At 37.4% G+C, this 17752-nt stretch overlaps 1 protein-coding gene across 2 annotated transcripts in view; it reads left to right on the top strand.

The window, feature by feature from the left end:
* LOC149661411 (protein turtle homolog B-like) overlaps window positions 1-16598 on the top strand; it is a 58122-nt gene extending 41524 nt beyond the window's left edge. The window contains exons 8-14 of one of the 2 annotated variants that reach the window (XM_089842919.1): window positions 3713-4009; window positions 6143-6265; window positions 7147-7174; window positions 7434-7483; window positions 7879-7997; window positions 13595-13813; window positions 14422-16598. In XM_089842919.1, the coding sequence (XP_089699045.1) occupies window positions 3713-4009; window positions 6143-6265; window positions 7147-7174; window positions 7434-7483; window positions 7879-7997; window positions 13595-13813; window positions 14422-14472 (887 nt within the window). In that variant the 3' untranslated portion in view covers window positions 14473-16598. Of the gene's footprint in view, window positions 1-3712; window positions 4010-6142; window positions 6266-7146; window positions 7175-7433; window positions 7520-7878; window positions 7998-13594; window positions 13814-14421 lie in introns of both variants that reach the window. The other variant, XM_089842918.1, reaches the window with a different exon arrangement.
* Window positions 16599-17752: the final 1154 nt, after the last annotated feature.

Consider the following 17752-nt stretch of genomic DNA (forward strand, 5'->3'; position numbering starts at 1 on the left):
CAAAATTCATTTTCTGAAAGCTGGGGACAAATCGAAAACTTTTAGCTGCCCTGGGAAAAAAAATCAGGGTTAAAATTCTCTTTTTTTTTATTCACAAATAACCCCGGGCTAGCTTGAGCATTCTTTTAGCGATTCCTTATTCCAATATGCGACCCTTCTTCGGATGGTAAATTCTTTATACTCTTTAATCATTTACTCAGAGAGGGGGACTTACATTAAACAAAGCGTGGGGAATTCAGGGAATATAGGGAAATGAAAGAGCGAGGGAAGAACCCCAAAAAGTCGATCCCTATATCGTATTCATGTTGAAACTATATTATGAATAATGAATTTTAAGAATATGTCCAAGGCTTAAGTTCCGGAAGGGAAAAAGCCCCGGGTTCTTTTTTATTTTCAAATGAAAGCCTGTTCTTCTTGATATCTTGGTTAAAGAGAGTATAAATTAAATCGAAACCATCTAAACTTAACAGCATAAGTTTATAACATATGTTCCATAAGTCTGACACTTCGTAATGCTAGAAACTTACTGGGAGCTAGTTCGAGAACGACGCCGTTATGTAGTCGTTCTTCCTATTTAGTCTGTACTAAGCCTTTGATAGCGCCTCACCAGGCGTCGCTTTAGGAGAATCTGTGACGTTTCACCTACGTCACTTCAGGACAAGCTATCGGTAGCCAGTAAAAACCTTATGCTAACAGTTTAGAATTAATTTCCCCCAACTTATTGTAAGTGTTAAACTTGGATACGTGAAATTTAGACTGGAAAACAAAATGAAAAGCGCATTGAAAGTTTAATATTATTTCATATAAAATGATTCGCGACCCTCTGTTTCATGGTAACAATTTTTTATCAATTTTTTATATGAGTAATTTCGCTCTAGTAAGTTCACAGTTTCCATCCAGATTTAAAAGACACCAAATCCATTACGAAACGCTCGGAGATTCATCCGAGGCTTGAACTCTACGAGGTCGCGAATATTGATGAGTTTTCCACTCCGCCCTCAAGTAATTTCCTAAAAAAAAAACTGAAATGCTTTTTAACTAAATGATATACAAGGTCCGTAACCAGTCGCCCGCATTATTTAAGGGCGTATTTTTATAGAAAACCTTTCTGGTATTAATAATTTTGAGTTAGGGAAAAATGGGGAAACTTTCTGCGAGAAATTTCTTTCTATTTTATCTAAAGATAATATTAATATAAAATTTATTACGGCGCTTGCTAGCTAAAACGATTTTAAATTAGGGGCGCTTTTATCGAATTTGCTTGGATCCACGGCTTCCGCTTTCTGATATCCTATCTTCTGTATAATAAAGGATTTCCTAATCTATCCTCTAAACCAGAAGTGAGATGAGACCAGAAGTACTGAGCTAACCAAATTCTTCACTCGGCGAAAGTGAATATTCTTGATAACACAAGAACGGTTGGCCCTCTAGTAGCGGTTTCTGAATTTTCCCTCCAAAACGTGAGACGCTCGCGGTGCTAGACGGCCGAACTAGATTCAAGGAGCCGCGTCCGTGTTCGGCCGCTTTAGGTTGAGGGGAAGGGGATAGGAAATGTTTTTGGAACTCGACCAATTTTTTTCTCTCTAGTTTTAGCGCGTGGGAAGCGGCATAAAATCCTCAAATTTGTTCACTAGTGCCAGGATCTACTATCGATGCTAGAGCCCTTCACTTCTAGTCTCATCTCACTTCTGTCTAAACTAATTGGAATCTATTTTTAACTTAAAATAAAAAAGCCTCTATATTTTAATAAATTATTAAATTTTAGTTTAAAAACCTTCGAACTTCATTAAGGTTTAAATTTTAGGAAAGTTTAAATACTTGTATATGACATTAACTACTATTTAATTTAACAAGTTCTGAAGTCTGGTTTGTTTACAAAATCCCTTTATAGACTCAAGAATATTTTCCTTTTAAAATTTGCTAAGAAGTTTAGAATTCTTGTTCAAAACTCGATTCTTAAGTCAATTTAAGAATTTCCGTATCCCATCTTTTACCCGAGTATTAATTTCTTGAATAAATTATAGGGTTTTGGAATAGAGAAACAAGTTTAAATTATAGATTTTGTCTGGTAATTTATTCATGAGCTACGAGTATGCTTTCCAAATATTTTGCATGAGTTTTTCCTAAAGAAAACTTTTATCGGAAAGTGTTTATCTCCAAGTATAGTTATTGATATATTGGAAGGCTTAGGTCAATGTTTGTGTAGAGATGGGAACTTGTCTCGTATAATAGCTCGCATAATGTTATTGAGGAGCAAAGACGTCGCCGGTGTTGTTATGTAACCTCTACGAGTTTTTGACCCATTCCCAATAAAACTGTAATAGAGAAGTATACTGTTTAACAAGTCACGATGTGTTAAAAACGTCTGAATGAATTTCTGTCAAAATTCGCATCCACATAGAAACTTTTTTGTATATTTTTAAAAGGCCTTCAATTTCGCTTCCGTATGCCAAGTTCAATGCATTCCATCAAAAAAGGTCGTCGTAGAGCTCCGCGTAGAGAAATAAAAAATGTTTTAAAGTAAATGAGATTTATGAGACGAGGCAAAACGTCGCGCGAAAAATCTCCAAAGAATAAAACCGAAAATCACTCGCTTCTAATTCCCCCGGGACTGATTTGAAGGAATATTGGTTAAGGCCTTGGCTATAGTCGAAACCAATCTTCGAACGAGTACAGTTTAACACCAAAAAAAACCGAGTTTTAACCCCTTCCAAGGCTGGTTATAGTTCTCTGTGGAAGATGCTGCACGGGGAGTGAGATGGGTAGAGAAGATGGAGAAAAGAAAAAAGAGGCAAAAAGAAATTCGTTCGTTCCCAAGCGCTAGTCCAGTCACGAAAAGATAGGAACCCTTTTTTTTTACCTCAAAATCTCGGCTCGTTGGTTATCGGTCTCTGTCGTTCCATTTTTTTTTATACAGCAGCCAGTACGTCCTTTTTATTTTCATCCCTTACTTTTTGGTTTCGTCTACAAATATTTCCGTGGAAGTTACTACACTACTTCCTTCAATACTGCACTGACAGCATATTTCGTAAACATATACTCCAAAAACATTGTCGAAAAAAAAGGGAAATTACTCATGGGATTTCGGTCGCATTTTATACACAAATCGATTTTGGTGGTACTGATTTGGTCAACCCTTTTGCCTCAGGTTATTAATTAATTGTGTGATCTCCCACCCAAATATTTAAAGCCTTTTAACGATGAAATGTTATTGTCACGAATCTGTGTCACCCAAAAACGCTCCTGCCCTTTGTTTGTTTCTTTCCTTCTTGGAGAAACTATGTTTTGATTTTGTTACCATCTTGTTACGTTTCGTTTCGCAGGTCTGCCCTTTTTCTAGCTTTATCCGCCAGTAGACTATAGTTGCGTCAAGTTTAGTTGGTAAAACAGAGAATGTTGGAACGTACGAATACCCAACGTTAAATCTGATAGGAAAGAAAGTAGCGTTTATCACGAGTATAGGTATGATGAGAACATTGGGCCAGTTTTGAGGAATACATATAAGCTATATAGCAACGTAGGAGTTAGAACTCTTGTTTTTATTTCACTTCAATAACAAAAGACCAAGCGGGATTCGTCCGTCTTCGATCGTCGGGGCGCGCTGGGAAACAGAAAAGTGTTTTCTTTCGAAAATACGTGACAGAAGCTATTTGAATAATTTTCTCTTTACTATAGTCTAAGGCTTCTTTTTGTTTCTCTTCTTCTTTGGCAGGTCCGCCTGATCCGCTAAGAAAATGCGTGATCACCAATCAAACTTCGACAACTCTGGAGATCTCCTGCGAGCCGGGAGACGACGGCGGTCTCAAACAAACCTTCTATTTGGAAGTGTACAACGCCTTGGCGGTGGTATTGCAATCTAATCACTCATCAGACTCCCCTTTCTTCGCCGTTGGCAATCTTCCTCCCAGAACCTCTTTCAACTTGGTCCTTTACGCGGCCAACGAAAAGGGCAGAAGCAATACAGTAGCTATGGCTGCCACCACTTTACCCGTTGCGGAAAGAAGAACCGGTAAGCCTTTGCATTCTTCTACTTTTTCTTCGTGCCGTCAATCCCCAATAGCCATAGTTACGCACTATGTGGTTGGGATATTGTCGGACATACCTAATTATTTACTACGCCTGGTGATTTTAAGAGAGCTCTTTTAACACGCAATATGACACAAGCCTCTTTTGGTATTAGACAATTCAATTTCTTTATGGAGTTAATTAAGTGGTCTGTTTCATACATTACTTATAAGGTTAAAACGTGGCAATTATCACAACCTTGAGTTTGCTATTTTTTAAATGATATCATCGCTCTGAAACTTACACCCACTTGTTTAACTTATGGTGTAGAAATCTAATATTAGAGATGGTGTTACCAAATTTTAAGTTCGTTTCCTTTACTTCATTAATGCAAATTATGCAGGATTGCCATTGATTCTTAAGAGTTCCTCAACCATTTCATCCATTAACTCTTATCCCTCACCCTTCCTTGGATTAGATAGTTCCCTCTTCACCCCCGAAAAGCCCCTTTTGGATCAATAAACCCGGCCACGATGTCCAATATCCGAAAAGGGATAGTAACGATTTGGGGTCCGGGAGTTCGACCATGCAGGCGAGCTATCATAGTAAAAGAGAAAAGAGTTTTGGGAGGTGGGGATGGTATTTGGTGATGGAAGACGGGTCTCTAATGCTTGGCCAGGTAAAGAGCCCTTTGACCGCCTTGATGGGAAGACTAAACTACTTGTAGGTCATCGAGGTCACCCGCGCTCTAACCCATATCGCCCATTAAGCTTCGGCTCACCAATCCCCATCTTTTTTAAGCCGTAAGGTTTTTTGTTCTAAGTTGGCAACGATGGCTTCGCGGTAGAACAATAGGGTTTTCTATGGTCTAAGCCGATATAAAGTCTGAACATTTTGCTATTTTTTACACCAAAGGTCCCTTTTGTCCGACACGACTCTTTCGTAGCGTAGCTTTATTTCTTAGCTAAGAAAAATTAATCTTCTTAAGCGATTAGTTTTGCTTTTCTTGGCTTGAAAATAAACCGATTAACGTTCCGCTTTCATAATAATTTAATAATTTGTTCATAAAATACAAATAACCAAAGGCATAGTTCATAAATTGAAGTAAGATATTCAAACCACGTGTTTCTTAAATGAGATGAAAGCGTAGGTGTAAATTGTTACTCAAAATCGGCCTAGTCTGGAAATATTTTACTTCAATTCTTAGGTTTTTTCCGAGCATATGTACTCCGAATAAATTGCGCTACAGTTCATAAAGCACCGGACCCATTTGCGTTGAGACAATTCCCCGAGCCTTACTCGAAATAAGTGGCCGAATCACCAACAGACTCGCTTAGTCTTTGGAACCCGCATCTTAAGAGCTGACGAAGCCTTTTAGATATTCTTACACCCGAGACCTTTTCTTAAAAATGGATCTTGGCTAAGTAGCAGACATTTGGAGCTCCAAATGACCCGAAGCTTAGCTTTTAATGAAGCCCATTAGATCTTACATCTCTCCGCGATTACTATTTCTTTTTTGTCGCTTCAGTGAACAGGAGGATCAAATTAACACCAATTTAAAGATAAGAGTTTTTTTCTCAATGAGAGAGAATTTAAATTAAATCTTTTTACAACAACAACCAGTCTTACTTATTCTTAGTAAAGCGATATTACTGATGTACTACACAGAGTTGCTTAGTTTTTAGTATTGCCTATTCACATAAATGGGGTCGAATATCTAATCCATTCGCTATGTCTAAAGAGGGTGAATCCACGATGCGCCTAAATTTTCCCATCGTTACACACTTAATGGTAAAATAAATTGAATTTCAAACGTCGTTAAAGAGCTTCCCTTTCCTAAAGCCCTATTCTTTCTAATAATGGGGCGATGATACTTATTAGACCTTGGAAACCAAACAGGGCCAATTTCATAAAGAAAATCTAACCTTTTAAAACCGATGGGAAAGCGTGGACGTGACATATCCTACTTTCTTCCGTGGGTGGAAGCGATCTTTTAGATTTTCATGGGAACTCGGGACACCATCTTCCCGGGTTGAAGACTATCCTATTCCACCCGATGTAGTACTTTTTTGTCCAAGGAGAAGTTTAGCTTCAAAGGCAATAAGGACAATTCTTTCTTGTCTCGTCCAATTTTTAGCGGATAAGGAGCAGGTTACGGTGAGCCCCGTGCTTGGCGTTCTGATTGGCGTCGTGGGAGCCTTGGTGATCGTTGCCGTGGCTATAGTCGTAGTAATGAGACTCCGAGGAGAAGAAGATAAACGTAAGAAAACGCCAAACTACTTCATACTATATCCATTCCAACTATGATTCGAAACGATTCGGAATTCGGTTCAAATGGTTCTTTTTTTTTCTCTTCCATTCTTTCCATCAAATTTATAGACAGTTTATTGCATTATCTCTGAAGAAAATTAAGGATATGCAACGGTTAATTGTGCATTATTATATTACTTAAAATTACGAGAAATTAAGTGCGTTTACATTTGATAGCTAGGAAAATTAAACCCACTTGATGGAAATTCCACAAAAGCCTAGTTATTCACGATCGTTATTGCATACCATACTTCCAAAGACAATCTAAATTTTCAGTTAGAATCATACTCTACGGCACTAGAAAATAATATGAGAAATTCCCTTATTTTTGTGGAAGAATTCGTTTAATAGCGTATCAGAATTACTCATTTTCTGAAATTAATCTTAGACTATCGGATCGATAAGCGCGTAGGAGTTTTGAGGCATTGAACGAAAGCGTTTTGTATTGATCCACGAGCACCATTCTTCTTTCATTCGTTTCTTTTTTGTTATCGGATCAAAAGTTTTAATTTATTTTTATAAAGAGAAAGCCGAGGTACCGCTTGTACCTACTCCACGCAATCGATCCTACCCTTTTGTTTCGTTTTCTAAACATTCGATCCTCGACTTGAATCCCTTTTCTACCAGTATTTTATATATAAGTTACGCTAAAGGAAATTAAGTCGGAAGTTATCATGACCTGATGGACTCAAAGACCTCACGAAAAGGCTTGGTATTTTTGTCCAGATTTGATAACGTCGAATTTATTTTCTTTTGACGTTTATTGGAGTATATGGAAAACTTTTACGTTCCGTTATTGAATTTTCTTCCATTTTTCTCGTTATTTCTTAGGATCAAAAGAAACAGAAGCGCCTGACAAGTAAGCACCCCCAATTCTATTCTATCTTCTTTTCTTTTTCATCCTCCTATCCAATCTTAGAATTTGTAAACCTTCCCTATATTCTCAATAATAAACCATACTTCTTCTAAGGATGGAATCGACTATAGCTCTCCATCTTCTTCTCTCCCGTCTCCTGTTTTGACTCGATTTGTTTTTTGACGTAAACGCGTAAAATAATCGCAGACGGAAATACAGTTTCTTGTGGTTTTTTTTCTCTGTCTCTCTTTTCCCATCATAGGCCCGAAGCGCCAGTAGTCAAAAACGAAGAACACGACGTGGTTAAGAAAGGTCCTGACGTTATACCTCCTCAGAATGGCTCACCAAGTATGACTGTCCAGAACTAACTCTGTTTTCGTTCTCTTCATATTTGGATAGCTTCGTATTGTCCCAAATAAAAAGAAAATATCTCATTATAATATACATATATGCAAATTCGGAATTATGATTACATCATATTCTCATTTCTCTTTCTATTATTAAAATTAGGACACTAATTACTACCCTTAAATCAGCTTTATTTTAAATTACTTTAAGCTCATAATCCGTAACGGAAGCATTGAAATGCGGAAGTTAATTATTTCTCGAGATTTTTATGTTTAAGGAAAAGAGTTTTCTTTTTAGGGATATTTTCTTGTTAAGCTTCTAATATTTCTGTCATATTTTTGTTAATGATTATTTAACAGCTCAAAGCGAAGAGAAGGCGTTCAGCGACATTGCGAGGTACATGAGCGGACATCCCATGACGGACGTTGATCTAGGGATGAAAAAGCTCTCGTTATCACACTCTCCAGTCTCCCCCATGGTAAGTGATCTTCAAGATCTGCTGAAAGTTTCTTCCCTATCAAAAGCACCACCACTCGTATATATTAAGAAATGGTAACGGTTCCTTTTGAAAGCACCCTTCTCATCTCAGACCCAAAGTTTGTATCGGCTCTCACGCGCTCCTCATCGACTAAAATATTAAGAAATCGCCCATCCCACTAATACCCTTTCTCATCTTTAAGAGAAGTAGATTAACCCGACATTTTCAAATGCTTCACTATATTTCACGTATCTGCTCGAGAAATACATATGATAAAATAAGAAAATGTTCAAATGGGGCTCGTAACTTTGTAATGATCTGCTTTCATAGCTATCAAAAATAAAGCTAGAAGGGTTGGGGTGATATTAGAGTCAAGAGTTTTTGGGCAAAAAGATTCGACGCTGCACTTAAGGTAATGAAAACGGGGCCCCTATTGGGGCTTAGCTTAGGTCTCATCTTCATCTTCCTCCGAAACTTGCAAAATTCGTATTCCCCCGCCTGTCTTATACTGTAACCGGGCGAAAGGGTGAACCGTTTATTTTATATAAAAGGAATGCCTGGTACTTTTTTCTTAAAGAGTTCTGCGATTTTTTTTCTTAAATAAGTCCCGAAACTTGGGTGCAAGTTTTTTTTGAGGACGAAGGGGAAAAAAAGAGACTTCTTTTGTGCTATGAAAGGGCTTCTATGGATTTTTCGCCCTTATCCGACTTTTGGAAGGCTGAAGGGCCACGAAATCTAAGGGAAGGACACTTTCCAACGCTTAAAAAGTCCTTAAATTTCATGATATTGCATTAAAATTTGTAACTTTCCGACCCCAAGCCTATATGTATGTGTATATAATATATATATACTTATATTCCCTCTAAAAATCCACTCGCTGTTTCTTTTCTATTGTGTCGCCTAGAAGGCGTTTTCGGAATACGTTATGCGTACCAGAATTCTCTCTATTCAAAATACTTCTTCTTGGCCCTTCTACGAAAAAAAATTTAAACTCAATTGCTTGCATATATAAATTCTCAGCCGATATATGCGTATGTACAGCGTGGCTCGGATAAAAACACTATTCATGAATTTAACCCAAAATTTATCCAAACCAAATTTTACCCTAGTGCAATATTAATAGTCCTTGTGTTATTTATAAACTAATTGAATAGTTTAATCTGAGCCACCCTGTACGATAACCCTTCTCTGGGCGTGATTTTGGTTTCAAAAAAAAAAAAAAAATACGAAAAGATGAATTGTTTTTGGTTCTTGTTAAAAAAACTGGCGGAATATTGGATTACCACATCCATAGAAAATATATACCGGGTGGAAGCATTCGCCGGCGTCCAGTCAAGATGCTGCTCCGAAAGCATTGGTGCAATGCAGCTAAAAATGGTAAGGGATTTACAGGCGCTATTACTGAAATTAAAAGAGAAGTCGCAATCTTTAACTGAAAACAGCTAAGCAGTGTATGCCACGGACATTTTAATTGTGCATAATGAAATAACAAACTGTTTCTAACGTAAATGTTCGAAATTCCGTCCGTCGAAATTCACACATTGGCGACAGCGTATTGCCCAGTTTTCTCTTGTGCGAGCTAGCATATCGGGCGAAACAAGGGCAGCAGCTTGTTGGATTCGATCTCGAAGGTTGTCCAATGTGACTGGTTCGGTGGCATACAGAACTGAATTGAATGGATCCCCTGATTTGAGGTTTTACAACTACTCATTTAATTTCTGTAATAGCGCCTTTAAATCCCTAACAACGTTTTCCTGCATTACACCAATGCTTTTGGAGCAGCATCTTGACTGGACGCCGGCGAATGCTTCCACCCGGTATATATATTTTAAAATTACTTCAAAACGAATTTACTTGCATATCGCTATCGTGGTTTGAAACATCGGTCGCAAAAACAAACCCCTATTTCTAAACGTTTGGGTCGATTTGATCGAAAAACGGGTGATCGAAAACTTTCCCAAATGATCGAAATCCCATTTGATCGAATCCCATGTGATCGAAATCCCATTTGATCGAATCCCATGTGATCGAATCCCATGTGATCGAATCCCATTTGATTGAATCCCATTTGATCCTCGTCTATCGTTCAACATGTTTTTAAAACCAAAAATAGGTTTACTTTAGGTTATGTAATATTTAATTTTATTTTATTTTGGATATTATTTAATATTTTATTCGTTTTCTGGTACTGCACCAATATCGGTATTTAACAAAATTTTGTGTTTCATTTCGTCTAATACGTTTTTCTTCAAAATAGCGATGCTAAAAAAATAAAATCCTATACTAAAGAACACACGGAAGGAGTGGAAGCACAAAACGAACCAATCCTAAAGAATACATGTAAGGAGCAGAAGTGCAGAACCCTACCCTAACCTAACCTAACCGAACCGAACCTAACCTAACCTAACCTAACCTAACCTAACCGAACCGAACCGAACCGAACCTAACCGAACCGAACCGAACCGAACCGAACCGAACCTAACCGAACCTAACCGAACCGAACCTAACCGAACCTAACCTAACCTAACCTAACCTAACCTAACCTGACCCTATGAAAATATTTTGGAAAAGGTACCCTTTCATTTGGTAATAGGCAAAATCAAGAGGAAATACATTTGATATAAACTTCCCTCGGATAAACTTTCTTCGTCACTATATAGCAAACCTGAAAGTGTATGACTTGATTAGAAACAACACATTGTATTTAATAAACGTTCTACGTCACTATATAGCAAATCTGAAAGTGTATGACTTGATTAGAAACAACAAGAATTATATTTGATATTTTTAACATACCTTCGAGGATTCGAACCAGCAACCTCCCGATCCGCAATCCAATACCGTATCCATTACGCAAGCGGGTCGATGGAAGCTCTTGCATTTCAGATTAAATGTATACTATTTCTATCATATTATTATTTTAGGGGGATATATATAATTTTGTTTCGATCAGAATTACTTTCGATCAATAGGGACGAAATGCGCTCCCGTCAGAATTATTTTCTATCAAACTAATTTCGATCAAATAAGACATTTTTCGATCCCCCAATTTTCGATCATTAAGGAATATACGATTTCCAAATCGATATAAATACAAGGCATTTTTTCCTATCCCACAAAAGTGTAATTAAAAAATACATTTATTATGTAAACATGCCTTTAGTCGGTATTTATTTAAAGACACAGATAAAAAATGAATTCCCCTCCTCGAATAAAATAAAAAATAAGCGCGACCTTAGACGCAGTTTAAGTTTTAAACAGAAATTGAGTTGAAATACCTTTATCAAACAGATTCGGACTCTTCTTTTAACGCGAAAGAAGTATGTTTGCCTAAGAAATCGTTTTTTATTTTCTTAAACATTTCCTCTTTTCTAAAGATTCTCCCTGATTTAATTCATTTTATTTTATACCACCTTACTCTTCTTCAACTGGAATTCATTCTCAAATTACGGGTTTTTTTCTTCCCTTTTTTTCTATTTTGTTCGTAACCGGATACTTTCGGGACCGAAAACTGCAAGCGAAATGGGATTTCTCGGGAAGAAATTAGGAGAAATTTCCTGTTACAAAGAACTGCTAATCACTATAGCAAATTGTCACATCAATTTTTATTCGAGGCGTGCGGTAGTTTATTCCTTCTTTCGTACACCCAACCGGTGATAGATTTAATTCCTTTTCCTTCGCTTCTAACAAGCGTGTCTATAGTTAATTAACGCTAGCGGACACTTAAAACGGTGATTCTAGAACCGCTCGTTTGTTAACTGCAGATAGGACTATTAAAGCATTGATTCCAACATTCCGTTAGTGCACCTCAAGTTTGGGACGATAGTCCAAATCGTGAATAGAATACGAGGGATTCTTATCCATATTATCGTGATCTTATATGCCTTAAAAAACCTGTTCACTTTTCCTTTACGATTTAGCGCTGGCGTTATATGTTAGGTTACTTTTTTTAGTACCTTCATTGGGTTGATTCGAGGCATTTCTACTCCCTTTCTCTTTTAGCTAATATCCGTTCCGAGCTCGTGCTTTTTGATGACCGTTATATCCGTCTAGCACGTTTCGATAATAAGAACATTTCTCTTCTTCCCGACGGAGTTCATGGTTCCGAGACCAGTGACCAAGGATCGCGCGTCCTTACTTAAGGCTTCTTTCCAAGTGCTTTCACTTTCCCGTTCGCTCTAGAAGAGCGGTAGACCAATTCCTTTCGTACACCAGCCTACCGCTAAGAAACTATCATTCAGTTCGCGCCGTAGAAGTTGTGAAATTGGAGACGTGGCTCCTTTGTTTTATTAACCGAATTCGTTTGGTGAAGCCACCATCACTTCGGTCTTGATCATCCTGACGTAGAGGTTTCCTTTCGCCTCTAACATCATTGTTTTGCCAGCGAGACGGAAAGAGTTGTCTGTTCCATTTCTTTACAGGAACTAATAATTCCTGTACCAAAACTTGGTTATCTCGGACGATAAACGCGATGTAAAACTATATATCGATGAGATTAGATACAAATTGTCTAACACTTCTTATAGCTCTGTCTTGGATAAAGATAGGAAGTGTGACAATTGCCCTTCTTATAAAATATTTTTATTTTCAATTCATTTAAAAATCACACTTTCCTTGTTAGATCCGCGTATCGTAAAAATAATCTCGCATACAAATTTTATATTTTGTTTTGTTTCATCCGTGTTTTACACGATTGACGTTATCTTTCGATCTCCAGACAGTGTTTTTCCAATTTTTATTTATCCTTTGCACCATTAATCAGGATTAAAAACCATTCATCGCCTTTCGATAATCCCATGGAAACACCCTCTCTAAAAAAATTAAAAAGTCGACGAAATATTTCGATCGCTATTTTTAATAGAGAATAATATTCTAGCCTTCACCAAAGTGGGGTCCTTCACTCCCTTTTGAAGGAAATGGGCCCCATGTATGGAATAGCTCTAGAAAATAGTTTATTTTTATACCGGATAAGATTGCAATATTTTCTTTTTGTTTCTTAAAAGATGTCGAAGAAAAATAATGTCTGTAGGCAATTCGTTTCGTTCCGCCCTGGTTGTTTTGCGCGTAGCTTGGCCTATGGCTACGTTGATGAATTGTTTCGTTTTTATACTTTTACGAAACTCTAAAGTAGGGGGAGTTTCGAAGGCGGGATGGGGATTACGCAGGAAGGATGCTTTTTGCTCGAAAAACTAGTCTCTAGAAAAAGAAGTCCGCCGTTTATACTTTATTTGTCCTCTTCCCCTTCTCTTTTCTCGCCAGGAAACCATTTTTTCAGCTACTCGCAGTTGGTTGGCCACTTGGAATGGTTCAATGTTTAGTTTGACTGTGAGAATTAGTTGGAACTCGGAAGTACCACAAATGAACTTTAATAATAACATATATGGAAAAACATCTATACTCTTCCAAAAAGAAAAGTTAAAAAGAATTCTCGCCATTTCTGAACCATTTCAAGGTGCTAACCGAGTACCACACCTCTCTTTTGCCCTGGATTCCTTGGAAAGAAAAAAAAAATATATTTTTGGACCTCTGTATTTTTTTCATCTTATAATCCAAAAAAGTGAAAACGTTAATATTTTTCTTCCCGGCCCCACGCGTAGGTACCGGAAGAAGTGACGTACGCCGAGCTTTCGCTGTCGCAGTTCCCAAATATTTCTTCAGTTAGACGTCAGGAACCCCCAACCGAGTACGCCCAGATTGATTTCCAGTGGCAAGCCCGAAGAGCCGGCCCGATTCCACCGAACCTCCAACCTCGCGAACCAGAAGAAGAGGGTGTCGAGACCCCACTGATAAGTAGCATACAAAGGAGCTCTAATAAGGTGAAGAAGGACCCCCGACTGTCTTTCTAACCCTTTCCAAAAATGCCCAAAACCCTTCGGAGATTACCCTGTTTCCGGTTTCTCCACTTCTCTAAACTTCCGGGCCACATTCGTGGGTAGAAATAGAAAAATTCCGAGTTCCCGGGAACCGTTCTGGACGTGTAAACTAATTTATTTATACGATCCTACTAGCTTGGAGCTTATGCACCGAAACGACCCAGTCGCGAGCAACCATTTTCAACTGAATTTATCCTCATTTTAGATAGCGGCGTGTATTAGGAAAGGAAAGCTTAAGGGAAAAAAGAAGTCGTTTAACGAAGATGTTGTGTTTTAGTTTTAGAATTGAAATCATTCGCAATTGCCTACGAGCATTTCAACGTATACTGGTTAATAATATATATATACGTGTGACTAGTCTGCGGGACTTTTAGGCGGGACACAGAATCGATAAAACCCATTGGGTACTTATCACACTACAAATTAAACCCTAGCTTTTATTACGTTTGAGCAATTTTCTAAAAAGTGTAGGGGCTATTTGGCTCCAATCTATAAATGGCATAATAGCCTTTTTTTATTTTGTCTTTATAATTTCTTTTGGGCTTTTCCAGTTCCAATCATCGTCGCCCGTGGACCGCAGTACCATTTCGACCCCGGTTTGACGTCTATCCGCGTGTGAGGTTTACCACCAACGAGATGGACGTTTGAATCCGAGAGAATAATCGTGTACCACTTTGTACGGGGAACTTCGAAAAGGTAAATCGAGGAAATAAATAGGGAAACGGCACCTCCTTGAACTGTATTAGGATCGAGCAATGGGAAGATACCATCGAGTGCCATCCAACCCCTTTTTAGCGGAGCTCTCTGGAAATGAAACCTCGCGCGCGCGAAGCTTTCAAAAATGACAAACAGAGTGTCTTTTTGACGTGTTAAACAATCACTCACGTCAATTGAACAAGATCAACTTCGGCTTTCGTCACATGTATTATGGTTTTTCTTTTTATCTGAATCTTTCGGAATGATTCTTATAAAATTATTCTTCGATTCGCGTTCGCTATACGTACCGTTATGCGAAAACCCTTAATCGCGATTCGCAAAGACAAAATAGAATTTACGCAAAGTGTTTTTCGCAAACGCGAGTGCGTTTCTGAATTTCCATCACACGTGAAGTGAAATGAAAACATTTCAAATTTAAATAAAATGTGTTTCATTATGAAACTAAAATCTCGTTCGTCGTGCACGCTAAGGTATAAATATCGAGCGTCGTCGGGTTTCCATCTCGGACGTCTCGAGATAACTAGTGCCTCACGAAGTGTTATGGTTTTATGTGCTCGGCGAATTCACTAATTATAACTAATACTTGTTACCAAAAACGAACGAAAACAACAATGGGGGAGCTTTAGATATTTCGAAATCGTACTCTCTCCCATAATCTCTAGTCAACTTGTTTACTTTAGTTTGTTATTTTTATCAATCACTTCGCGTTTCATTTTCAATTTCTCTCATATCCATTTGTTTATGTACAGTAATTCGAATTTCCCCAGATTCCTTTCTATAGTCTCTATATAAAGATATCTTTAATAGATATAAAATTGAAATGTTGCTACGGACAAAGTTCGACTCTATATCTCTTTATACTTTGGTTCTAGAGATATAATAATCAAATTATCTTTGTCTTTATTAATGTTTCCTAATGAAATTGGTTCTATTCTAATGATAAAAATTCATTACAATATCTTTTATCAATTTCTTATTTTCTTCAATATGTGAAACAACCCATCTCCTCCCATCCCTATCCCCAATCCTTTTTGATAGCAATATGCAAATCCATGATTCAATTAAAAAACATTGAACGCGCGCAATTACGTGTGTTATTAGTCGAAAAATTAACCGAAATTAAACAAAAAAATATAAAAGAAAAAAAAAACTCTGGTAGATGTCACAGTTAAAAACTGCTGTTATAATCACGTACAATTTTGGGTAAATGCTTTACAAAACCAGAACAAGAAGAAGATTAACTCGAAATTATTATTTATTACGGTAATGAACACTCATTTCCGTTTTTTGTTAAACCCTATCTCCTACAACCAAAGGGAGGTTTTGATAAATTCGGGTTAATTTAATTCATGGTTTTGTTCATTCGTAAACCAAAATAAATCACACCACGGAAATGAAAAAAAAAAAAAAATCAAAATGTTCAACCGAACGAGGGAAATAAATTGAAAAAGTTGGAAATTTTCGAAAAGATTATTGTACGAAAAATAGAACACCTAATGGCGCGAGAGAAATACCTCAAAATTAATTAAACAGAGAACAATTAATTAGATCAGGTTTGTGATAACATCCGCCGGAGATCAAACAATTAATACCTTTAATTAAATCGTCGTATAACTCGTGGTTTAATTGTATAAAATTTAATTCCATCAAAATGTTTCAAAATGATCATGATTGTTTTACGAGTGCGCGCTCGCTGGGAGGGAGGGGGATGTGGTTGGTTCTGAGAAATTTATATATAAATATAAACATGAACCAAAACAAAAATAATGCTTTATGATGATGTCGAAAGGTTATGGATGGGTTTGAAGTGTATCATATAGATCTTATAATAATTGTAAAGCCGACTACGAAAAAAAAAAAGAAAAAAAAATATTATACGACAAAACAAAAAAAAAATATTTCGTATGAACGTGTTGTATATATGAATTTGTGTTGTTGCTTAATTATTTCCCGGAAAAACAAACAAACAAAGAAAAACAAAGAAAGTTTAATAAAGCTAACGTTCACTTTATCAACAGGAAATCCAAAATTATTTCCATCTTTTTTTTTTTCATGGTAAACCAAGGAACAGTTATGATTTCACATTATTATTTATTTTTCTTTGTTTATATATCCATTAAATAAATGTTTTAACTTTAATTTTAAACAGGCTTTTCTCGCTGCCATTTTGTGGTAAATTCGATGAAAAGTAAGTCAAATAAGTCTCTTTTTCTTTAGACGTTTTCGCCGCGGAATGTTGGTTTATGGTCGGAAGTGACAGCATTAGCCACCCTATCCTAAAGGAAGCGCCATAGCCTGCCAGCGGAGGTGATTCTCTCAAAAGAGAAGATTTAGTTCGTGTTTATAACGTTAGCTCCAAACTCCACCACAGAGGAGAGGCGAAAATGACCCTTTCTGGCCAAGAACTTCCGAGTAGTGCGTGGTTTTTACGGCGCAATAACCGTGACACGTGAGGCAACGCCAATGCTTGTAGAATCAAAGGTTACCCAAGAAGGAGGTTTCCTGATCATAAGGGTTTGTATTACTAGCTTGGTTCAGTTAGAGATTGGTAGTAGAAACCTATTATCTACGAACCTTGGTTGAAGATACAGATGTAGGCCCTAGTATGTGCAAAGGCGTTAGATCGTGTCCTTTGATTGTGCCTATTATACCCCCAATATATCCCCCTGGATGCCTGCGCCCTGAATTCTATTTCTCAAACAGATACGTTTATTTTTACACTCGACAGGAAATGGGTCTGCGGCTTTTTATGGGCGAACTAGCCGGAACTAACCTTTAAAGAAGTTGCTGGCTGGTAAATGAAGCTAGTGAGTATACCACCATACTAGTACAAACTCGATGTCTGTCCGTCTATCAGATCTCGTTCATGTAGTGTAGCAGTTTAGAATCATGACGTTTCTATGCTATACAATGCTACAGCCTTACTGAGAGAAATTATAGAACGACGCGAGAATTGATTACACGAGATTTAGTTAGTACTAAGCCATGATAGTGCCTGATCAGGCGTGAAAATTTATATGGCCGCCCTACATGTCACTCCACGACAAGCTCTCAGTTCCCAGTGTCAAACTTATGGAATATATCGTTTAATCGTCTGGGCTGCGTTCAGTAACCGGCATCAAAAACATCGATGACTAAAAGATGACATCGATGTCTTACTGAACG

This window comes from Phalangium opilio, unplaced genomic scaffold (genome assembly GCF_054372755.1).
Source record: "Phalangium opilio isolate 3A_F unplaced genomic scaffold, DU_Popi_V2 ptg000070l_1, whole genome shotgun sequence".
Lineage (NCBI taxonomy): Eukaryota > Metazoa > Arthropoda > Arachnida > Opiliones > Phalangiidae > Phalangium > Phalangium opilio.